Source organism: Poecilia reticulata, chromosome 8 (assembly GCF_904066995.2).
Source record: "Poecilia reticulata chromosome 8, P_reticulata-male-v2, whole genome shotgun sequence".
Classification (NCBI taxonomy): Eukaryota; Metazoa; Chordata; class Actinopteri; order Cyprinodontiformes; family Poeciliidae; genus Poecilia; species Poecilia reticulata.
The window spans coordinates 1372435-1398474 of NC_088837.1; the positions used below are offsets into that span (position 1 = coordinate 1372435).

The following is a 26040-nucleotide window of genomic DNA, read 5'->3' on the forward strand; positions in this document are numbered from 1 at the left end:
GAAGAAGGATTGAAAAGTTCTCCTGTCTGGATATAAACTAAAGTCAGAGACTAAAATCTGATGAGGGCCCCTTCTCTACTTGCAGCATACATGTCCCAGCTGCTACAATGGAGACACATTGATTTAGAATCAAGGATAAACACAAACATGATACACACACACTCACACACAAGTCTTTCTATCTGCACTGGGACTTTGCATTGACTCACATTCATTTTTCATTCATTTATATAGCCTAACACTGACACTTACCCTAAACCTAACTATTACCACGACATGCCTAAGCCTAACCCTAAACTAAATTCAATTCACACCTTAGTCCTAAACCTGACCCCTGACCCCCAGCCCCAGCGCATCTTCTTACGGCCTGGGCTTTGAGCCCCATAAAGACCAGTCGGCCCTCACAGCACAGTATTTGTTGGATAAATAGTCCTTACAGTGTAGCAAATATAAGGCTGGCCACACACATGCGCGCGCACACATGCGCGCGCACACGCACGCGCACACACACACACACACACACACACACACACACACACACACACACACACACACACACACACACACACACACAGAGGAATGTAAAGCTCTCATTTCCTCACGCACAGGAGTCAATTAAAAATGAGTCAGCCCCTACAGCTGAAAGTGATAGTTGACACTTCTTGTTGTGAAGTAAAGGTTTCAGTGATAAACAGTAAGTTATGTGTTATTCTAGCAACAACAAAAGAAAAATCTCCAAGTAGCAAATTACTTAGCTGTAAAAACAGGATAATAACTAGAATAGGTTTACATTGCTAGCTGTTCATTAGTGGTAGTTGTTTGGCTGAACCTGTAAAGGAAAGCTTGACAGGGGCAGTGAGATTTTTTTTAAGGTTTGGTTTTGAACACAGTTTTTTTTTTATATTTGTATTTTGAAATAATTTATTATAATTTTGGGCTGCACAGTGGCGCAGTTGGTAGCTCTGTTGCCTTGCAGCAAGAAGGTTCTGGGTTCAATTCCTGGTCTTACTGCATGGAGTTTGCATGTTCTCCCTGTGTATGGTGGGTTCTCTCCAGGTACTCCGGCTTCCTCCCACAGTTCAAAAACATGACTGTCAGGTTAACTGGTCTCTCTAAATTGTCCCTAAGTGTGAGTGTGTGTGTGCATGGTTGTGTATCCTGTAGGTCTCTGTGTTGCCCTGCGACAGACTGGCGATCTGTCCAGTTCCGCCTCTCGCCTGGAACATTAGCTGTAGATGGGCACCTGCACCCCTCTGGGCCCCACTAAGGACAAGGTGTATAGAAAATGGATGAATGGAAATAATTTATTTCAAACATGTTTTATAAAAGCAAACAAGTAGCCAGAAGAACAAGAGAAAATAATACATCCGTACACTACAGAGAATGAAACAATTAACTTTCCGCTACTTGTCTGCTTGAAAACAAGTAGAAAGAAGTGAAAAAGTATTTAATGCTTCCCCCTATGTGGTTTTATCAACATATATCACTTGCTTACTCGGTAACAATCAGAACTGTGTAATTAAAATGGCGCAGAATGCAGTGCGCTGTGGCCTGCTTTGTTCTGTGGTATTCATATGTATGGTCAATTTCTATGCTAAAGAACAAACTCATGCATAATTTGTTATATAAAAGCAAAATGATTACAAACTGACTCACCACAGAACAAAACAGATTTACCAACACATTATAATGCACACATATAGACATCTATATGGATCTAGTGACTGAATAGAACTGCACAATATAGCTAATTGCAATATTAGTCTGTGCAATGTCACATTTTCCTGCAGCTTGCTGTCTCAGAGTTGTGTGGAGCAGGTTGTGACTCTAGGGGGAGCTATTTGAGGTCTGATAAATGCTGACTGGACCACCAGGCCAGAAACTTTAAGATGTGAAAGGAAACTTTCTGTATTTGAATCTGAACCTGACTGATGGCTTTCATGGAAAATTATCAGAAGAATCCTGTCATACGGAGTAGCTGCTTCCTCCAGCCTATATCTGTCTCACTCTGGGGGGCTATCCCAGTGGCAGGAGGGGCCGTTTATATTAGGTTTAAACAGAATGAATTATTAAGAACAGCTGCTATATGGATCAGAGTATTTATAATGAGCTGCTTGTAACTAATAGTGAGAAACCCACCCAGACAGAGTCCATTCCCACTCAGGATCTACTGCCAGCTGCTGAGGCCGCAACGTAAACTCAGACCAACATTTTAGAAGCTGAACTTCAAGAGCTTTAGAAATGAATTTAGAGTACACCTGCATGTTGCAAAAGTATTTATTCCCTAAAAACTTTCATTTGTTTTATTTCATGTAACAGACTAACACAATGTAGAGCATCTCTATGATGATACTTGGCCTCAGAGGACCTTTAGAGAACATTAGTGAACAAGCAGCATCATGGAGACCAAGGAGACTGTTGCTATGGAGAAGTTTAAACAAGGGTTAGTTCTACAACTATATCTGAACATGGAGAGAGGATGAACCAGCTGCACACCCACCAACACATGGAGGTCCAGCTGAACGGGCAGAGGAGCAGCCAAGAGGACCATGGTGACTCTGGAGGAGCTGCAGAGATCCACAGCCATAAAAAGTCTTTTAAAATTAAGGCCTTAAAATGTCTTAAATTTATGATAAAAATAAAAAAGTACATTGGCCTTAAATGCATCACAAATAATCACTGGTTTTAAAAGGGCAGTACTGTGTAAAATTGACTTTTATGAGCTTTACATCATAATATAATGTTATTCCCTCATCAAAAATATACGTGGAAGGTTTCTTTGAAATCTTTTAATCACCTCCTGAGTGGACCTCGCCCCACATTCAGGAACGCAGCTCCTCCTCAGTACTGCAGCTTCCAAGTTTCCAAGTGCCTCACAGAGAAGCACTCCTCCACTCAGCTCCTTCAAACTAGCCAGCAGCAATTAGCAAACAGCTGATGGAACTGTAATCTGCTGAGCTCATTGTAGGAGCTACTTCTCAGGTTTGATAAAGGAGCCATGTTGTGATGACTTCCTGAAGGTGGAGTTTCAGAAAGAGGAGGAGTTTTTAAGGAGACAGAGACCCAATTTCAAGGCGTTAAATTTATTTGAGTCATATTTTATATTATATACATAAAGCATTTTTATAACAACTGAAGGCGACGTAGTTACGTGATTGTACTATAAAATGGCTGGAGAATACATACATACAATTTTGCCCTTTTACATTTTTTTCTGGGCAGGACTATTTAGTCTTGTATATTCTCATATATACAGTTTTCTGTCTCAAGGCAGTTGAGGCTACTGAGCTGCTAATATAGCCTTGCTAGCTAGCTAGTTAGCTTTCTTATGTCCATCATGGCTAAGTGCAAATTAGGTAGGAAGAGGTTGGTCTTTGCCAGTGGCTCGTTTCTGTTACCGGCTCATATGATGCTGTGTTCATTCTGTGCCCAACAGTGTGGAACTCCGGTGGTTAAGACCACAGGGAGCCATGTGGGAGCCACAAAGCTGCTGCCAAGGGCCACAAAGGGCCACAAACAGACCCCAGGAAGTCCACAGTTTTTACTGCTATGAGTGTGTCTGTCACATGAAATCCAAATGAAACATGTTGGATGTTGTGAAACGCTCCAAGCAGCCTGAGACGTCTGCAGGAGCTGGAGCTGGAGCCAGGCCAGCTTCTCTGGACGGCCATGTCACAGCGTGTTAGGGGGAATGTTACGCAGTTTAATCAGGAAACCATTTTCTCCTGTTAGCAGGAAATGTGTCATCTTCTGACACACACTCCGACACACGCAGCCACGCCTCTCCACACACACACAGTGATATGACATCCTGCCCAGTTGTATATGTGTGTCACTGCAGACAGCTGTGCCTCCACACCAGGTAATGAACTGCTCTCTCCTTCCTGTTTTACTGTTTTTAACGGCTCCATGTTTTTGTCTTACCTGAGCTGCTGCTGTCCAGGCACTGCTGGACTTTCTGGACTCTAATAGGCTCATTATGAAAACTAGACTGCATGTGAGACAATTTCCTTCTTCACTCAGGAAGCACAGCAAACTGACTGAACATTGCATAACTTTTAACGCCTCTCATTCTCACCGTCTGCAAAAATAAGCATGTAATTCTTTTTGACAATCTAACTATTCCAATTAGGTTTTCTGTGCATTTCATTTCTCACAAAACTAAGCAAAACTGTACAGAAACTGAACAGAAAACGGTCAAAAACTGCTATTAGAAAAGAGCATGTATGACGCTTTTCACTTTGCTCTGAATCCTGGATTGTTTCAGTTTTTAATTTAAACATAAAAATATGGATTTATTTTTCAGAGCTATCCATTTGTAGCCAGAAGCAGTCATAAAATATTTTAACCCATGACTTCAAATAGATTCTAATCTGTTTACATAGTATGATTATTTCTTTTTTATGTTTGGATATAAGTTCAACTTTCTTACATCTAAAACAATGAAACACTTCCAGGCATAGAATTAAAGAAATAAAAAAGCATCTTTATTCATTCTAAAGAAGACATAAAGCAGCAAAGAGAAGTGGATTTCTTCCTTTGCCCTTTGAGATACCAGAATAACTTGCATTTGGTCAAAACACCCTGACATTTACACACACCACCTGCTTTCTTATTACAGCACCGATCATAATCCAGGTTCTGTTTGTGTTGAGCTGGAAACCTTTATAATCCCTTCAGTCAAGGATCAGATTAGAATAATCTGAATCCCATCAGTTGTTAAAAATACCCAAACAAAATCATGATCCTTCAGAATGTGAAGGAATAAAACTCATTAATGCCTCTTGTTAGATTAGACAAAAATTCTAAACAAAGTTTAATGCATGAGGGGTTTTATTAAACAAACTGTATCAGTCAGTCTGAAAAAGCATTCTGTATTGCACGTTAAAAGAATGTTTAAAATTGTTTTTAAAAATCGGTCTCTCAGAAGCAGCTCACTGAAGAACTTCGATGACTTCATGTATTTTTTTTTTTTTTTAGAAATTGTGGGGTTAAGATGCATTTCTGGAGACTTTTGAGGTTGTTTTTGTGTGATAAATATCCCGTAATCTGCAGTGTGTGGTTTTGTATACTGGAGGATGCATTAAAAAAGACTTTATAGTTTGCTAAAGATCGGTTTAAAGGACCAGTTCCAGTTTAGGGCAAACTAAACCAAACTAAATCAGTGTAAGTAAAGTCTAGCGGAGTAGTGTGGACTCCATGTTCCTATGAAAAATATTGGATCGTCTCTTCTTGAAAAAATGATATTTGAATCCAAATCATCTTCATGTTGTCATGGTTTACCCAGCGGAAATAGGTGCCTATCGTCTCCTTACACTGCAAATATCAGTCTGGACAATATTTATAAAGCAAAGGACTTCACCCTGTCCTAATCATTAGCAGATGGTCTCATGTTGGACTCTAGAGTACTTTGGGACACAGAGTCATTCCGACTGGTGTTTGTGCTGGTGTATTCCATGTGTTTTGGTCAAACATCTCTACTTTAGATTCGTTGTATTTAAAGGATGTCGTTGCAGAAGTCTTGAGCTTTAGTCAGATGCAACGCGCAGCTTCCTGGTTTCTGGTCTTCTCTCTGAGCTTCACGCTCTGACGTTGGGCTGAACCTGTTGGGATGTCCAGGCTGCTGTGTGGAATGATGACCAGATCAATGGCAGCAACAGTTGCTTCTCTGCGATCGCTGCTGTTTTTATAGTGCAGCGTTGTATCATGGTGCGCTACAGAGCAGCCGACCGCAGAACTGTAACAGTTAATGAAGTGAACTTGATTTGAAGCACCTGGATGATGCTTCCTGTCTGAAAGCTGAGGGAATAAGCAAAGGGGAACTTTTTACACACAGCCTCTCTCTGTCTGGGCCTCATCTTTGTTTTATAAATATTGTCAGTGTGAGGTTATGTCATTTATTACAGTGCTCTAGAGGATAGTTGTAAATAATTTTAGAACCAGATAAAGACCAGATTGTTTTTTTTTATGTCCTGGTGCATGATCATAGGTGGAAATATGAGTCGCTTGGACGTTTCAGTGGATTTGAAAGACATTAATAGATTCATTCAGTGGAAAAACACAGGTCTGCAGTCATCATGTGTTTCATCAAATTGTGATAAGTTTACTCTACATCCTGCTGAGAGACCTTTTAAGTCTCTAAATGTAAGTTTGTGAAAACCGAGTTAATTTCCATTTAACTTCGCAGTCTTGTACTACCCCTTGCTCTATTGCCTTGCAGCATGAATGTCTTGAGTTCAAATCCCGACCTGGGGTATTTCTTAGATGTTCTGTCCAAGGTTCTTTCCAGGTACTCAGGCTTCCTCTCAGGGTCTGAAAATCTGACTGTTGGCTTATTCAGTCTCTCTAAATTAGCCCTTAGCTATGAGTGTGTCCATCCTGTGTGTCTCTATATTTCCCTTTGAGTGGTGACCTGTCCAGGGTGGACCCCGCCTCTCACCCATTGACCGCTGGAGATAAGCATCCTTCCCTCAATGGTCCTGCCATAAGATGGCATATGTGACAGATGGAGGGAATATGAATGAAATGTAGTAGTGTTATTTAAAAACCACCTTGGAATAATTCATTGGGTATGGAAATGTCTGTGAAACCCTGTATGCTGTAAGATTAAAGAGACCCCAACCTGACACTCGAAACCACATAACCACTGTGTTTGTCAACTTGTCAAAACCAAACACTATTTTCTCCACACTTGCCACCTTGTCTGACCATACTTTTAGCCATGCAGAGTCTAGTTCAGAGTTCACTGTGCTACTTGTCTGACACAGTGGATGTGGACTGCATGCAGACACTGTTGAAACTAAACTCGCTGCAGGAAGTGGAGCTAAGGGGACTATCGGTGAGTTCTTCTTACGTCGTGTTTAGACCTGCAGTTACCTACGGCTACAAGTGGAGATCTTTCAGAACGACAGCTCAAACCTGGAATCATGACTTTATTCTTCCCACATGCAAAAAACACATCTAACTTAGAGCTGGACAACAAATCACAATAGGCACTTGATCAACATCAATAGATAATACATCTGATAGAATATTCAATGAGCTCTGATCCACAACTGCTCAGCATTCTGGGAGATGTATGCAGAGCAAAGACTTCAGCGGCTCAACCTCTCACGGCCAGCTGAGAAAGGTGACTGGCATCAACGAACTCAGCCATTCTGTGGTTACCCTAGCAACAACCTGCTCAGTAAATTGTGCAGCAGATGCTTCAGGTTTTTTCTTGGTGCCTCATTGCTGCTTCAAAATAAAAAAAAAAACACAGCAGCATGGAGTGAAATCTGTAGGTGAAACAGAAAAGGTCACACCACCAGTTTGGCAGCATTTTAAGCACAAAATCAATAAAAATTTTTGTAAAACCATGTTATGGTAAAAAATTAAAATAAAGCTTAAAATAATAGCAACCTTGATCACATCTTGTTCAAATAGGTGATGCAAAGTCTGTCATTGTAGGATGCAACAGTCACATAAAAAACATCGCAATATCCTGGAGGGGTTCCTCTGTACTGCTACTTAGAGAACATCACTTCCTTCTCCAGACTAAATAATGGCCTATAACACAGATTTTCTAAGTTGCACCTCAAATTGCTTTACAGTTTTACTGACCACATGAAAAACCCAGCAGCTGTTGATGTGATCTAACTGGGTGATGTCAGAGAGACTTGGAGCTGTTTATCAGTGGTGATTGCAGCATCCATGGCTCTCCGGCTGACAGCTCAGTCACTGCTGGGTAAGTGATCCTGACGGGGGAGGAGGGCGTAGTCCTGCTCCTCTCAGGGATTAGTACAAGCTCCTTGGGGCATTTACATGTGAATAGATCCTGGGGCTGCGGTCCAACTGCACCCCCTCCCTCTGTCTCTCCCTCTCTGTCTCTCAACCTTTCTTCACTCTGCTCCTGACAGCAGGGAGAACCAAAGGGAGGCAGCAGGGAGGGGGAAAAAAGAGTTCCTCACTGTTACCAAAAACAAACTTTTCCAGAACGGGTTTGGGGGGTTGCGTTTAGAGGCCTTCCGTTGCCAACTGGGGATTCCCTGTGCTGGCGTTTGTGGATCGGAAAAAAGGTAGGAATTGTTGTTCTCCTATGGCTGCTTTGGTTTTGTTTCTGCCCTCATGGATTTCGAAGGAGAGTCCCTGATATCCCATGCTTAGTGTTTTGGCCTAACAATGAAAGCAGATGGGACTGGTACACTCTGGCTCTCAGGATGGGGGCTGGGGGAAGAGAAGGCCTGCGCTCCGTTTGTCTGCAACAGGTCCTCAGAGCCAGAACTGTTTTCTTAAAGTCTATGCTTATTAGCGAAACTCATGTGCTCTATTTTTATTGAAGCTTCGCTTATTTTTAAAACATATTTAAAATAATCACAGAATCCTTTGAGGAAACTATTTGTGTACAATTAAATATGTTTTTTACAATATAGAACATTTTGGGGAATAGTAAAAATCATTTTAACAGCAAATATTTTACTTTTTCAACTTTCAGGCCACCAACAGAGAAACTTGCTTTCTTTAGGAAAATAATTACAACGTGCTCATTATAATAATTTAATTTGATCCTGTATTCTAAAGAGTTTATCACACCGTGATCTCTGATTGGGCTCATTAACTCTTACTATGCTCAAACCAAAATAACTCTGGGATCTCTCCTGTGTTTATATTTTACTCTGTGGAGTTACATGTGCACATTTGTTTGTAGTCAATCGCAGCCCCTTTCAGAGCATGCTGTTAATGCGTTCTATAAAATGTCACTAAGTGGCAGAGAAATAAATGATACTCACGATACTCCCACAACCTGCGTGTATGAAGATGTCAACACAGAGCTCAGCGCCTGGTGTTGAGTTGATATGCTGCAGTTTGCAGGCCACAGTGCTTTGGTTCTGCAACTTCATCCTCATGATCTGAAAACACTTCACCTTGTTTGATGTGAAATGTCAGAGTGATCTATAAAGAGGAGTTTGTAGTTGAATTAATGATCTTATTTTTCCTGCTTCTGAGTAGACCAGGGATGTCCAAAGTCGGTCCTGGAGGGCCGACATCCTGCATGTTTTAGTTTTCTCCCTGGTGGTATAACAACCTTTTCAGCAGGTCAATGTTCTCCTTACGCCTCTAATGACCCATCATTTGATCCAGGTGCGTTAAACCAGGGAGAGACCTAAATCATGTAGGATGCTGGGCCTCCAGGACCGACTTTGGACACCACTGGTGTAGTCTGTCATAGTTGTCATTGTATTCAGTCTTTTGTATGTGTGAGAAGCAGCTGATTGCCATTCATCTCTGTTCTTCAGAGGCAGATAATGATGTTCCCCCTGACACCAGACTGGCTTCTGACTCAGTGCACTGTGTGTCAGCTTGCTTCAAAATGGGAAAACCCATGTGACTGATGATGCTTGAATCAGTCAAACTGATTCACCTGGAGACATCAGAGCAATAGAAATGTATTGAAGATGAAAGGAAGTGTGCTCTGTCTGAGCTTGCTTCAACATTTTTTGGAGGTCACTGCGTATTTAAACAACTGAGATCACACAGACAGTTTGTGTATAAATGCACATAACCTGACTAGCTGTGTGTATGCATGTGGTCAGCCAAGGCCAAGGAGAGATGTCCATGTTACCATGTTACTGGTCACATGCAGACCAGTAACCCAAGTGGGAATTTGCATTGTACATAGAATCCAAGTGCTCAACAGCTAACATAAGTCCTGCAGTGCATCTTCACCTGCTAACTTCCAGCTGTACTGCAGGACTTAGAAATGAATCAACACTTCAACAGTCGGTCAGTGAAGGTGAAAACAAGATCGGATTTTCCCCGATGACTAGTGATGACACCACGTAAAGTCAGCTGTGTAAAGTCAAAAGAAATTAGTAGGGATGCATGATATTGAATCTTTGGTTGATATCCGACATTCTAAAACTCATTTGGCCGATAACCAGTACCAAAACCGACATTTTTTTAATATTCTTACTTACTGAAACTATATGGCTTTTTCTTCTGTGGAATTAAAATACTGTATTATCTTTGTCAATTTAGCCAGGTACCAAATGTAAATCCTAAAAAGCAGGCTGAAAATGATGAAACACTTTAAATGTATTATTTTTAATGTCACATTTATTCAAGACATTTGCTCTCTAAGACAATGACAACACTCAAACAGCACAAATTTGACATTGTGCTGTGCTGCAGGCATCATTGTCACTGGTTTATCATATATATCTGACGCCTTTTATATCGGTGAATTATTGGTCTGATATTACATTTTACAGCTAATAATGGCCGATATCGATACCATGCCTATCATATCGTGCATCCATAGAAATTAGAGTTATTTTATGGCACTAATGGCCTTTATTTGACCGTTATAAAATAATTTAAATCAAGAAGATGAGCTATAAGAAGCTTTAACAATACACACAGCAGCAGCAATACCTTTCTTTGATATTGATGTTGGAAGATGAGGCACTAAAACCTTAAAGTTTAAAAACATCATCGCTGGCAGATGATGTTATAAGGTTCTGCATTAATTTTTTTTTATTTCAAATTTAATTAGATATTTCACTATAAACTAGACCAAAGTACTTGGTAAGATTTTGTGTTTTTGCACCCCGTCAGAGAACATATTTGCTGTATTTTTCTAACTCATTCTGAAGTCATCATTCCTATTGAACCAGTGACCTCTGTCCCAGTTGTCGATTAACAGCGAGATGTTTGAGGATCAGAATGAATCCTTTTTTTCTCAAATCGTTCCTGTGTAAAGCCACAACATTGTCTGAGTGTGTCGGTCTGTTTGGATTCAGCAGGATTAGTTCTGTTCTGTGTGCGCTCGGATATTTATAGCTGATTAAATCATGCGGACTGACACCGGTCAGCGGCCTCTGTGCTCCACCGCGCATCGTTTGTGCATGTGGGCCAAGGCAACAGCTGCTTTTCGCATCTTGTTGAGTCACAGTACACACACGTGTCAGTCATGCTACATGACTTTGTTGGTGTATTTGCAGGTACATACAGCGAGAGCTTAAAGGTAAGAAGTGTGGGGGCTGGGGGTGTCAGCACCATCCAATCCTCTTACAGCACAGACAGATACATGCAGTCACATGCAGACCGGAGCCGATAGGCTTCATTCAGCTAAGTCCTGCGAGGCAGCATGCTGCTGTGTGAGTGAACGCGCTCTAAACCCGGGGAGGCTAATTATAGCTGCTCTTTACCTGTGTGTGTGTCATTGTCCAATTAAACGTAAACTTGGCTACTGGAGCCATAAATCTGGCCTCTTTTAGAACTTTCAAACTGTTTTGGATTTTCTGCAGAGCTGTCATTAGAACAAAAACTCCTCTGGAGATGAGAAAGAGAACTATTTAAAAACACCCTGACTCAGAAAACTGACACCAAATTCCTGAAACTGCCTCAAAGAAATACTTTGTGTGTGTTTGTGGGATGGGTGTCGTCTATTCCTCATTTTAAAGACAATTCACAGGAATTATTTTTGTACCTAAAACTTATAAAGCATTTTAAAATTGCAACATAAGCATGCTGCCTTATTATTTTCCACATCTTCATAGTTACAAGAGATTGGAAAAGTACTGACTCCTTAAACTTTCCTTCTTTGTGACGTTTATTGTAAACGGTTTACACCATATGCTGATGGTGCTGAGAGCTGCTAGCCATGTGCCAGTGTTTTCGTCTCCATGTTCTTACATGATCATAAATACATAATATCAAGCACTGTGTGTAACCTTTACTATTATATCACATTTACATGAGTACCGTTTTGGAAAAAGTTTATTCTTAGGTGTAGTTTAACTGCATTTCACTTTATACTCTGACTTAAGTTGTGTCATTATGAAATATCACTACTCTTACTTTAGTAAAATTTCTGGATACTCCACCCAACACAAGTAACTACAGGGAATGAAGAAAAATCACATTTTAACCAAAAATGCATGAGACAGATGCACATTCACAGTTTATGATAAAGTGAGTTTTTTAAAACACAATTATTATTTCATGCTATGTGAAATATGATTAAGACCATAAATCATAAATGAAAGCATTTTACTCAGTTCTATAATACCACTGTATTATAGAACTACTGTATTATAGAACTACTGTAACGCTGTAAGCGTTACAGTAGTTAACGCTTACAGCATTAACTACTGTAAGCGTTAGTTTTATCTGGTTTTGTTGTATTGAAAAATATGTTCAGAAAAAAGAGTCTCCTGCTTGAATTTATTTTATTATATTATTTATTTGTAATGATTTAGTCTTCAAAATACCAGAATTTTTCACAAAATCTGATTACATCATTTCTAAAGGTGTTAAGATTAAATTAAATTGTTATTCAGAACTTATGTTGGCTTTTAATCACTTTTTTTATTTTACTTGAGTAAAAATATGTTGAACTAGTGCTGTCCAAACTTCAGTTAAATTTCTGGCTCCTCTGTGTGCAGATAGACATGCAGACAGGCAGTTTATACTTGTTTAGACTGCAGCCGTATTGGATACTGAACTGCTGAGCGACATCCTCCTGTCACCATTTTAGGAAAAACTTTTAAGACTTTCTCAAATTCTCAGACTCTTCCAAAATTTGACATTAGTAAGGTAAAGGTCACTCACAAAGCACCTTCTGCTCCTTCCTAAAGTGACAAAATGTTAGGAGTAGTGAGGATGACTTTCAGCGAACCTAGTTGTGTGATATGCAGGGCAGAAAGGAGAGACATTGTCTGTGACATGGACAGAACCGAGTCCACAGCAGCAGGCTCTGCTGTGCTGTCCAATGTCAAACAGATGATGTAGTAATATGACAGCATGGTAAAAAAACATGACAAATCAAAATAACCCTAAGGGTTAACCTAACCTAACCTAACCTAACCTAACCTAACCCATAAGGGTGAGCAGCTCCACCGTCTTGGGTTATCTTGAAATGGAGCCGATGAGTTGAAAGGATTCAGTTGAGGCGGTCAGCATGCCTCATAATCACTTCCCTTTAGGGTTTCAGACTCAGATCTTGCTGGAGGAACTAAATATCCTGTCTGACCTGAGAACAATGTAGGATCTCTCAGAATTAAGCTGGAGGTGTCTTTGTTTCCCCATGGACCTGTTACCCTTTTGGCCTGATTATGGATGGATGGAAAACTACTCAATGCCAGACGTTCATGGGCTTCTGAATTTTTCTTACATATCATATAGTTACCCATGACCTCAACATGTCTGCCTGCCCTATCAAGTCACATTGGTTTCTAATTAGTTTTGATAATCGATTGGCAGATCTATTATAGAATATAGAATGTCACACCATAGTTGGTCAGTACTCTCCACTCCACATGTAGATATCCTGAAATCCTGTATCAGAAAGCAGCCTTGCCAATTCTATCACTACACACCATTTTTCTCATTTCTCCTTCGTACAGGCAATATTGTTCTTGAGTTTATTGGATCAGAAAATCTAATCCATGTTCTGTGTTCCATGTTCTCAGAACCTGCAAGAAAGTTGCTGACAGCCCCGCCGAGCCTGATGGAGGAGAGAGGGGATAAGGAGAGCGTCATCATGGGAGACGAGCAAGTGGATGAAGGCAAGAACCACGAACACCAAAACATCCAGACCTCCAGGTCAGAAAAGGGTCAGCATGAGGAGGAGCATGTGGAGCCAGAGGAGATCGGGAAGGAGAAAGGAATGGGAATCGAAGAGACCAAGAAAGAGTCTGAGCTGGAGGCCGAGGTGCAGCTGGAGCTTCGCCAGTCTGCCCCCGGCTTCCAGACCGGCTTCATCCGAGGCACCGACCTGTTTGGTTACGTGGGCATCGAGGCGGTTCTGGACCAAATGAGGCGCAAGACCATGAAGGCTGGCTTTGAGTTCAACATTATGGTGGTTGGTGAGTTAACAACACACAAACAGAAAGCCACACATATTCATATGAAAAAGAATAAAATTTACAACCAGGACTAGTGTTGTCAAAGTCTTGACCAATAAATGATGTCAGTCCTTACAATGACAAATCTGCTCATTACTACTGAAACACAATTCAAATGTTGTGTTTTGGAGACTTTGCACTACTGTTTATATCAAGACACAATATGATAAGATAATATCATCAGTGGAGGTGAAGTAGTAAGTCAGTGCAGCTGAAATCACTTTGACTGTTTGTTTAGCCAGCCGGTTGCTATAACAGAGAGACAGAGTGTTTGGAGTGTTGGCGATAGATATCTAAAAAGAAAGTGTGCTGCCAATCATCACTTGGCATCAAAATGGCCTCACATGCAGGAACACTGCTGCTACACTGGAAAAACACAAAATCTTATCAAGTATCTTTGGTCTAATATGGGAAAAGGTCTTGTTCATAATCTGTCAGTGTAACTAGCACCTTTTAAAACAAATACTAAGGAATTATTAGCCTAAAACAAGCTGCCACATCCTGCTAAAAAGTTGTTTGTAAGTATGTCTTGTCTAATTTTAAGTGCACGGTACTAAAATGTTTGCAATAGAAACTGGACCAAAAATATTTGGTGGTTTTGCACTGTGAGAATTTTGCCGCTGAAAGAGAACAGATCAACCAGAGCTTCATAATGAGAGGGTAAGCTCCACTGATGTAGATTTTAGGATGTCCATTAAGCTCCTCTACAGAACTGTGCTACCACCAGTGCAGAGCTTGGTTAGCGTTAGCAGCATGATGGTGGCAGTTCATTGGACGCATTAGGTGAAGAAAACCATCCAAAAACATAAAGCTTCTGCAGGAAATATGATGGACAGGAGAACAGTGGGCAGAAATTGTTTTCTGTGATGAGTGTTTCTGATTGTTGGGGATATCTCTACTTGTCATGATTTGTGTCGTTGAAAAGTACCAAATCCAGGAAAACTCCAGCGCTAAGAAAGATTTATTGAAAGGTGCTGTAACCTGGTAAAAACTAGCTGCTTGTTCTGTGCTTTGCTTCATAGAGAAACGCTTACTTCCTGGAGCCGTGAACTCTTTTGAGGTTTTAATTTTTCCCAGTTGCCAACATTTGTAACGCACCAGTTTGACACTATGAAGCTAACCGGAAATTCTCTGAGCTGTAAACAATGATTCTAAAACAGATCAGAAAATCAACGTCATCGTTCACAACTTCTCCGTCTGTTCGCTGACTTGGATTCCTGCCACAAGAATCCAAACCAATGGGAGAAAGCCAGACTGCCTTCGAAGTTGGATTAGGATCAAGCAGCATAGCTCAGGAAGGGAACAGCCAGACTAGTACTGATAGGAACATCCAAGAAAACATTAATCAAAAAAACCTAGCAACCCAAGCCCCACTGACGATATGAGAATAATAAAAGAATGAAAACAAGAACTGTATGAAATGAGAGCGATCGTCACTCAAGTTAAGGTGTGACAGGGGAAACAGGAAGTAAATGAAGCAGAAAGCATCAGTGGAAATTATCTTCCAAATAAAACATTGAACACGGTTCAAATGGAGAAAACAGAAGCTAGCTTAACACAAATCAAGAGAAAACACTCAAAATGAAATCAGATTTTCCCTGAGAGGAATCAACGAGGCCACATCAGTCCTGCGTCATGCTGACAGTGAAGCACCATGACGCTGTGTGTGTTGGGCTGTTGCTTCTCATGTGATGGTAATGATCACAACCTCACCTGCTCAGAACTCCAAGCTCAAGTTGTGATTTTCATGGTTTGGATCTGAAGATGCTCCACTGCCACAGTCCTGTCTGCAAAGACCCAGAGTTTTTTTTTGTTTTTTTGTTTTGTTTTTATGGGAGGTTAAATGGTTTCCAGCAGCAGCAGAAAGTAGTTGATACTTTTATCACTGTAAATGACGAGGCAGCCAAAGCTTATTGCTTGTTGCTTGAAGCTATTGATTTGCTCTCTGTCTATTTCTTGCACACTTTGAAAACTTGTTGGTTTTGAGCGATGCTTCTGAATCCAGGGTGAAACTTTGAGGAATGATTTTCAAAAAAGTTCTATCTCCGACCTAACTGAGCTTAAGGGATATTTTTCTGAAGTCGTCAACTGTTAACACCTTTTGGAAAAACTTTTTCAAGGTCATTTCACACACATGTGGGAGAACATTAACACCTTCCCTCCATATGTTTGGGATCTTCCCTGCAGAAGTTAAAGTTACTGAAACACAAACTAAAGCAACAGTGTTTGCTTCATTAAATACTCCAGTCAAAGCTCCTGCTTTTGATAGTTGGATTTAAGAGATGTGATTCATGCTACAGTTAGAAAAATAAGATACATCAGAACGGGATGCTATGATAAGTTTACAGAGATCTGGTCATAATTTATGGAGTTTGGTAACACTTTATTTGAAGGGGGTGAATAAGAGTGACATGACACTGTCATAAATATGACATAACACCTGTCATGAACATGAATAAGCCTTCATGAATATTTATGACTGTTGTCATAAAGCGTCATTTGGTAAATTATAACACTTTTAATACAAAATTGATATTATTCAAAATGTCTTTGTTATGACAACTTGACATTAACCAAGAAATCATTACTGATATAAATTTGTTATAAAAGTATTACTGATTGCACTTTAAAAATTAGGTAACTTTATGTTATTAAAGGTAAAGTTTAAACATTAATGATTTCTTGGTTAATGTCAAGTTGTCATAACAAACATTTTGAATAATGTCAACTTTGTATTAAAAGTGTTATAATTTACAGAATGACGCTTTATAACAACAGTCATAAATATTCATGAAGGCTTATTCATGTTCATGACATGTGTTATGTCATGTTTATGACAGTGTCATGTCAGTCTTATTCACCCCCTTCAAATAAAGTGTTACCTGGAGTTTATATATAAAAAAATTAGGAATATATGGTAAAGCTGGAATTTTTTAGAATAGGAGCAACTGCGTATTTTTATTTGAATGTGCATGTTTTGCTATGTGCTGCTGTGCCTTTTACTTGTTGACAGATTATTTCACTTTTCATATAGAAAGAGGAAGTGTGACTCTGTGAGGAAGTGGTTTAGAAAGCTGCTGGGCCGATTTGCACTTTCCTGCAAACACACAGTTTAGATGATCTGCACTTCCTCTGCTGTTTAACTGAAACTTTACCAAGTGTGCACAAGTTATTCTTTTCAGTCATCGCTCACATTCAGGCTGCTTGTTGTTTTATGCAACTTTTCCTGACACACATGCATACTTTGTTTTTTTAATTTGTCTGGTGAGCTTAGTGTTGATAAATCAGGTAACAGAGGGAGGGCTGTGATTGAACTGTGATTTGGTATCTTGGTATTCCTGTTCTGCTGCAGGAGCCTTTTATTGTTTTTTCTCTACATGTAATTGTATAAATGTTCAGCCCAGGCCATCTGTAAAAACGGTTTTATCAGAGCGGAGGCTGAATGGCTTCTGTTTGCAGGTCAGAGTGGACTGGGGAAGTCTACGCTCGTCAACACGCTGTTCAAGTCAAAAGTCAGCCGGAAGTCCTGCACACCTGACTACGAAGAGAAGATATCCAAAACTGTCAAACTGCATGCAGTCAGTCATGGTGGGCACACACACACGCACGCACACACACACACACACGCACACGCGCACACGCACACACACACGCTCACGCACACACGCGCGCACACACGCACGCACGCACACACACACGTCTGTGTGGCTATCTTTGCGGGGACTTTTTATTGACTTCCATTCATTGCTACAGCATAAACCTTATCCTAACCCTTACGTAACTAACCCTAACCAAAACACAATTCACGCCTTAGTCCTAAATCTGACCTCTGACCCAAAAGCAGCATTTCCTCTTGTGGGGACCAGGCTTCGGTCCCCACAAGGAGCAGTGGGTCCCCACAACGTAGTATGTGTCAAGAAAATGGTCCCCACACGGTATTACAAACGAATGCACAGACACACACACGCTTACGGATCACACCTGAAGCTTCAGTGTTTCCGCTAAGTTACACTCTCCAGAAAGTCGACCTGAGGAAAGCAACACTATTTGTTTGTGTTGTGTTCTTGCCTTTGTTCTGGCCCCCGTGAATCATTTCTGTCCACTGATCTATTCAGAGGCAGCTCCCACATCCTGCTTTCACATCTCTTTTCCCTGAGCTGCTTGTGTCATAAGCAGGAATCCCACCGTGGGCTGGATGCTGAAAGACACGTCTGTTTAACCATGGATGCGTACTAATCTTTGAACGTTCAAAGAAACGTCTGAATATGCGGGAAGAGGTGTATGGCAGTAGTTTTCTGAAGTTATAGTTTGTAAAATCATTTTACAAATGGACACTTATGAATTGTAACAGCTTAGTTCACAAGGAATGAACACAGATTCAGTAAAAATAAAAGCTCAGGATGAACTGATAGCCCAGTTCTGTCAGGACCAAACAGTTGCAGTTCAGGTTCTCTTTGACATTGTTCATCATTTCCTCTTTGTTATGAACTTTTCAGCTTACATTTAAAGTTTAACAGAAGCAGAGTCAGGACCACTGTGATGGAGACCAGGGGTTCCATCCCATGTTGATTATTGATATTATGTTATTTATTTTCAGTTCAAATGTATTTTGTATCAGTTCTTTATTTCAGTTACTTTGACAATTTGTGAACATTCTTTTTGGGTAGGGAGACTGGCAACTTTCCTGTTCAGAGAATGTGGGGGGGGGGAATGTCAGTTTGTTTTGATTTAGATTAGTCAATTTGAGTTAATTGAGTACTTACCTTTCTGGGTGTGTCTCAGCAAGGTGGAGCAGAGAGGGAGACAAATGCTCCTGGAACATACCAGCTTCCATTAAGAGGGGTAACACTCTGAGGATTTATTTTGTTACCGTTACTTTTTGATTGACCTTAGAATAGTTTAGTTTTAATAATTTGCATGCATATAAATATTTGTTGGATCATTTATTGTTGTTAGGTTTGTGTAAATAGTGTTGTTTGTTCTTATTTGATCACCCCTTCACCTGGTGTAAGTGGAACATGCCTCAGGTATAAATGTAAGCTGCTTTGTTTCACTAAGAGAGAAGAGGGTGTTGGTGTAACTTGGAGCTCCTGAATAAAAACACCTCAAAGACATATTGTCGCCTCACTTCCTCCTTACTAACGCAGAGCCTCCGCCGGTCAAAGTGACAACCACGTATAAACACCACAGTATTTAAAAATATCCACCTTTTCTCACCAAGCCTCTGCATGTGTCAGACAATCTGTTTCACAAACAGATTGTCTGACGGTACTGACATCAGAAATCAGCCCAACTCTGACCAAAACAAATGAGCATAACTACAGAAATAGCTCAGGATAAAGTGAGCCAGTTGACCTATCAATGCTATCAAAAAGGAAAGTTTTAAGTCTAGTTAGCATAGCCACCGATGACGGTTGATGAACAGTTTTCCTTTAACGGTGCCAAGATGATTTACTCCAAAAATCCAAACAAGTATCTGTTTTACAGACGATTGTGAACAGAACCCAGAGGGATCAGATACTGACTACCATTTCATAAACTTGGACACCTTGGACAGCGGTTTGTTTGTAGTCGTGAGGTTTTGAGTTTGCAAACAGCAGAAATGTTGGTCAAAACACTTCTACATCTGCTAAAAAAATAAAAATTCGAAAAAAGCCCAAATGCACAGCGGTGCATTTGGGTACTGTGTGTGTGTGTGTGTGTGTGTGTGTGTGTGTGTGTGGGCACAGCGGTACTGTGTGTCAGGTACATTCAGATATGTTTAGATGTATTTTCAACAAAGAAAATGCTCACTGGATGCTGCCAGGAGAAACAATACAGAAGCCAAATTTCTACTTCCTGTTGGCATTTAAAGGGTTGTTAATGTTGGCAGTACTGCTCAGCCAGTTGGAGTATAGAAAAGCTGCACAATGAACTTCCATAAACTCTGGCATTAAAAATAAAGCGAGAAGTGATTTGTGTTTTTTCTTCATCATTTCAATCAGCAGGATCCTTATGGTAGAGGCAGTAGTCTTTGGTGCTGATGAGGATGAGACAGTGTTCACAAGAAAAGCAGGTTTTTGCTAAAACACATTAGTGTGCACGTTTGCATGAAGTCACCTCCCAACCCCTCTCTTTCTCTTATTCTCCAACTCCCTCTCTCCTTCTCTCCTTCTCTTCTTCTCTCTTTCTCTCCCTCTCTCTTTACTTCTGCAGTCATAAGTTCATTCTCGCCGTGTCTCTGACTAGTAGAGCACAGTAGAACTGCAAAAAACGTGAGGACTGGGAAAATGACCTCTGTTTGTTGGCAAACATTGGGAAAGTGGACATTTATATAAAGTATGTACAAGTAAACACACACACACACAACCAGAAGATGCATGCTTTTGTTTCCAATGAAACTAAATGCTTCTCTGTAATGGCAACAACAAAGGCCTACTTTATTACAGGTTAGTGGAAATCTGAATACTCTGTTTCCAGATGTTTGCTGTCATGCTTCCGATAAGAGGAGATTCCTGTGTGCTTACTCAATAACGACTTAAGCTCTAAATGATAGTCTTTACCTGCTTAATTTTCCTCAAACACTCTCCACACACACACACACAGACACACACACACAGACACACACACACACACACACACACACACACACACACACACACACACACACACACACACACACACACACACACACACACACACACACACACACACACACACACACTCTGGCTCAGTGAAGGAACTCATAGATCCTGTCATCACACATAGATCCGTGGCACATAGAGTGCAGCTCTGGCTTTAAATCAGCCTGAACCTTTTAGCCAGCACCAACGTTGAGCTTCGATCACAGTCCGTTAAACGGTTCCATCTCAGTACATGTCAGGGTGAACCTGTTTGACAACGCTGATAATTCAGTCTGGACGTTTTTAGAATCCAGTCGGAGAGACTCAAAGATGCACAGATCAGTGCAGTAAAGTTCAATCTATTTCTCCAGTTGGTAAAGTGAAAGCAAGCTGATTCCACACGGTCACGTAGCGAGAGCATTCCCTCTTCCTGAATGAGTGTGCATCAACAATAGGAAGGAAAACTCCTGGGAACAATCTTTAAAACTGAAAGATTTAAAGATTCTAATCCTTCCTCACATGTAATGTGCAAATAAAGCATAAAATGTCTATTTCTGGTTAGAATAACTGAACCCATGGCACTGTGGCGCTCATCCATTTGATCTGTTCTTTGCAGTGATTGAAGAAAAAGGGGTGAAAATGAAGCTGACGGTGATCGACACTCCCGGGTTTGGGGACCAGATCAACAATGAGAACTGGTGAGGATTGAAACAAACCAGGACACTCAGTAACCAGTAATCATATATGAACACAAGGGAACTGGACCTAGCATAGAACCCTGTGGGACACCGGTGGATAAACATTAGTCTCTATGCTCCTCTAATCTGGAACAAACGTCTAGAAATCAAACGTCAGAAATCATTGACTTTATTTGAATAAATGTTTAAAACGCAGCTGATTAGAGCTGCCTTTGATTATCAGTAAGTGGAACATCGATCAATATATTTGATGTGTGTCTGCTTGATGATTTTGATGATGGCGTTTGACAAAATATAATGTTTATTAATCGTTTCATAATTGGTGATGTTTTTATTGATATAAAGCACTTTGAACTGCCTTGTTGCAGAAATGTGCTACATTTATAAACTTGACCTGATAGGAAACATGAATTGCATTTCCCAGTTATTGAGAATAAGACCAAAAATATGCTTAGTTTCATGAAATTAACAAGCCAAAGTGTGTAACCTTTGTAAGTCGTTCTCATAACACAGAGATCATCCTGCACTGATGACAGCAGGTGAGGAAGTGAGTTTGATTTGTTTTATTAAAGAAAAACAGGAAATGAAAAGAATGATAATAAATCCATTAAAAATCATGTGTGGAACACAGAGAGGTTATGCTCCTTCATCATGTGCTCGTCTTTCTAACACATTATGACTGTAAACAGAAAGTCCTGACTTTATTACTAGTCTACTTCCCTGATACTCGTATCTGTCCTCATTTGTCTCTAATAATTCATTTTGATACAAAAGACCGATAAACATTTAAGCTTCATCTAGGAATGAGTTCTTCTTCTGGCAGGCCAAATGCACCGTATTTAAGAAAATACATATCAAAATGGATCATTTTAAACCAAATAAAATATCCACTAGGAAGGTTACCATGGCTACAATGAAACTTTCTGTTTAATGAGGGTTTTTTTGTTGGATCTAAAAATCAAACAAGATTTTTTGTTTGTTTGTTTAAAATCAGAGGAGCTTTTGGTGAAGAGATTTTCTGTCACTTCTGGTTATGTGGATTTTGTAGATTTTTGACTGTAAGTCAGCTTGCTCTCATGGTTGAAACTCTAATACTGAGACTTCCGTATTGAAGGCAAATTGTCCTGAAAAAACAAGAAAATTACCCAATTACACATCATTAAACGGAATGATTAATGTTGATTTTAGTTCTATTGTAATTTGTCAACAATAAATAAAAATATAATAATCCCATGCTGACCCTTCTCTGGCGCCCGTTCTCCAGTTGGGAGCCCATAGTGAAGTACGTCAACGAGCAGTATGAGAAATACCTGAGGGAGGAGCTGAACATCAACAGGAAGAGGCGGATACCTGACAGCAGAGTCCACTGCTGCATCTACTTCCTGCCTGCAACCGGACACAGGTAAGCACCGCCTCTGCTGGCCAACGCTCAGCTCTACTTTCACCACCGGAACCAACCACAATGATTCACCTGAATCAGAGTAAATCAGAGTCGATCAAATGTTTGGGTAAAACCTGAGTTGCATCAAACGGTTACACACAGAAATGAACACTAATTATGAACTTTTGAGAGATATCTGAGTCAGTGAATGCATCACGTCCCAACCCCACCACATCTGGTCTGACTAAACATCCAATCGGATTTCTCTGCAGAAGTTGCAGTCAATGGTGCTTAAGGAAATTTGTTTTTAAGACAAAGATTCGTTCACTGCAGTCATGTTTTTAGATTCATGCAGGGGCTTTTTGAGTGTTCTATTGTTAAACTGTGGTCTATTCCAAACCTAAGCAATACATGCTTTGCAGCCACGGCTCTGTCAGACTGATCAGTCGGGTTTGAGTTCAGATTTCACTTATATATAAATAACATTGAGATGTAACAATGTGTCCTCTAGTACAGCCTACTTGTTTAGCCGTGAGCCATGCGAACTCTCATTTCCTTCAACAGTTTAGAGACTCTGTGTTTAAAATCACTTTTGCTTCAAATTGTTAGACTGTTTTTTTTTCTTTTATTCTTTGAAGATCAAATTTTGTTGCATGTTGCAGACTGTACTGAAGTATTTTGTGTGGATTCTATTTAATGGGCCAAATGAAACAATTCCTAGTTGCATCAACATTTTTTAGAGGGCCAGTATTGTGTGTTTTACTGGCACATGGTGCCACTTTATAGCTCAATCAAATAACTATGTTAACTTCAGTTGTTATAAAAATTCTGTATATTACTTAAAATGAAATTTGACTTCCTAACTTAACACCTTGAAATTGGGCCTCTGTCTCTTTAAAAACTCCTGCTCTTTCTGAAACTCCACATGGCCCCTCTATTAACCTTTTAACAATGTTTTTACCAGCGTTTCACTGAGAAGTAGCTGCTATGATGAGGTCAGCTGATGCGCAGTTCCACCAGGTGTTTGCTAATTGCTGCTGGCAAGTCTGAAGGAGCTGAGTGAAGGCTGCTCTGTGAGGTGGAAGCTCCCAAACTGGGATATTTGAAGTGAGGTTTGGCCAAACCATTAACCAGTGGCATTGTGCCATTGAGTTCTGCGCTGCACTTCAGCAGAGGCTTCAAGACAGAAACAGAAAAGAAGTTGGAACACCACTATTATTGTATTTACATCTGTCATACAAGTTCTGTCTGCATTGTATGATTGTTGGGATCTGGGATCCTGTGTGTGACACAGTGGGGAGAGAGTTTGTGTGTAAGTCTGTCACAATAAGAAATAAATCAATTAATAGCATGAGCATTTAAAATGGGAGCAATAATTTCCATTTTCATGCTTGTTTATGTAGCTCACTGAAGATGCTGCCCTTTTATGTTGTCGAAAAGCCGCCATTTTGAAAAATGGATCGAACATTTGACAGCAGTTAACTTACACTTTTTAATTTTACTAAAGTTCTAACTGGTAATTCTGCCTGTTTTCTCTTTCTGAGTCCAATGATTAATATGAGCTGAAACACAATTTTGTTCAGCGGAGACTGCATAAATAGTTTTATTTATTTATTTTGTTTACTGATTTTGGATATTTAAAATATCATCCAGTTCCAGTGTTAAATGTTACTTGGATATTAAGATTATTGATCTTTGAGAGGGTGTTCTCGAATTTTATGCCTTTATCATTATGTTAGTAGAAAATTGGTCTCAAAAGAACAATATTATCATTTATCGCAATAATTTCTGGGACAAATTATTGCGATAAATAATTTGCAATAATTAGGGAATTATTTATTTGCAAATTATTGCAGATAATTTACTCAATAAATAATCCGCAATTTATTGCGAATAATGAATTCGCATAGTGGGTCGGTAAAATTTATCATGAATGGCCCACTTGTGGGAGCAAGCCCCAAGTACCCATTAAACTCACGATAGAGTGAATTGGTTTTGTCATTTGTTGTCACATAAACAAACATACAGAGTTTTTCCAAAAAGTCAGCATGACACATTATGGTAGCAGAATCATGTTATTTGAATTCTTTTTTTGACTGGAACAGGTTACGTTCTCTGGAAGGCTGTGCACACATTTATGCCGCATTTATTAGATTTTTATTTGTGAAAGAAAAACTTCAAAAAACATTTAACCCTTTCCTCCCACTTCATAACTGTTTTGCTATGTGTTGATCTACCTCATAAAACCCCAGTAAAATGCTTTGAAGTGTGTGATTTTGTGACACTCCATCTGGACTCTGTGTTTTCAGGCTGCGCCCCATCGACCTGGAGTTCATGAAGAGGTTGGGGAAGATAGTGAGCATTGTGCCTGTCATCGCTAAAGCAGACACACTCACCGTAGAAGAGAGACAGGAATTTAAAGAAAGGGTGAGGCATCGAACCTTTTTACTCAACTCTTTTTATTTTCACCTCTTTTCTAACTTATGTTAACGTTAAATTTAACATACTCTGATTGAAGTGAATTAAAGTGACATTGAATTAAATATTTAGTTTAGAACTATGGCACTAATAAATGTGTGAATAACATGGTGAAAATATGACTTTGACAAATAAAAAAAAACACTTTTTCTAACAGGCTAAATACACCAAAATGTTGCTGTTGAATTTGTTTTTAATTTTGTAGTTTTTGATTTTGTAGTATATTTGGTAATACTTTATTTGAATGGGTGTGCATAAGACTGACATGACACTGTCATAAACATGACATAACATCTGTCATGAATATGAAGAAGTCTTTATGAATGTCTATGACTGTTGTCATGAAGTGTCATTCGTTAAATAATGACAATTTTAATGCAAAGTTGCTCTAAAAGTTGCATTGAAAGTGCATTAAAAATGCCAACTTTGCATTAAATTATCATAATTTACAAAATCATTCAAAGTTGGCATTTTTAATGCGTATAACATTTCAAGTTCTTTTGTCATTAAAATTACAGTATGTAACTTTCTTTTTTTTAATGAAAACATTTTTTTTTTACATATTTGATGAACTTGTCACCATGTCATGTCCGAACAACATGAGACAAATCATCTGTGAAAAGTTGGATCCCCTCCACCTCCTCCCTGAGCTGCTACTACTGTCTGAAGAAATGCACCAACCAATCACAGCCAGGAGGAGGGGCTTAGCACTGTCAACTAACCTCATGTACTCACTACTACTACATGTGCTAATGATGGAGAATCAACTTATCATTCCAGAAAAACTGATTATCCACCATCAGTGGTGGCCATGCTAACTAGCATTAGCATTCACAACAGGCTCTGCTGACAGGGAGTAGCTGTATTGCAGCAGAGAGAAGGGGAAAGTTTGTGAGAGGCGTGCACACGGCTATAATTGACAGCACTAAGACCCGCCTCCCTTCTCTGATTGGTTGTTTCTAGTTGATAAAAGGAGAAGACAAAGGAGTTCT

At 39.8% G+C, this 26040-nt stretch overlaps 1 protein-coding gene across 3 annotated transcripts in view; it reads left to right on the top strand.

The window, feature by feature from the left end:
* The window catches only part of septin12 (septin 12), a 55167-nt gene that overhangs the window by 23786 nt on the left and 5341 nt on the right, over positions 1–26040 (top strand). Inside the window, exons 1-6 of one of the 3 annotated variants that reach the window (XM_081609575.1) lie at positions 3726–3862; positions 13455–13850; positions 17349–17477; positions 21108–21189; positions 22454–22591; positions 24880–24997. In XM_081609575.1, the coding sequence (XP_081465701.1) occupies positions 3826–3862; positions 13455–13850; positions 17349–17477; positions 21108–21189; positions 22454–22591; positions 24880–24997 (900 nt within the window). In that variant the 5' untranslated portion in view covers positions 3726–3825. Of the gene's footprint in view, positions 1–3725; positions 3863–7842; positions 8058–13454; positions 13851–17348; positions 17478–21107; positions 21190–22453; positions 22592–24879; positions 24998–26040 lie in introns of those variants that run through there. The other 2 variants (XM_008415624.3, XM_081609574.1) reach the window with 2 other exon arrangements.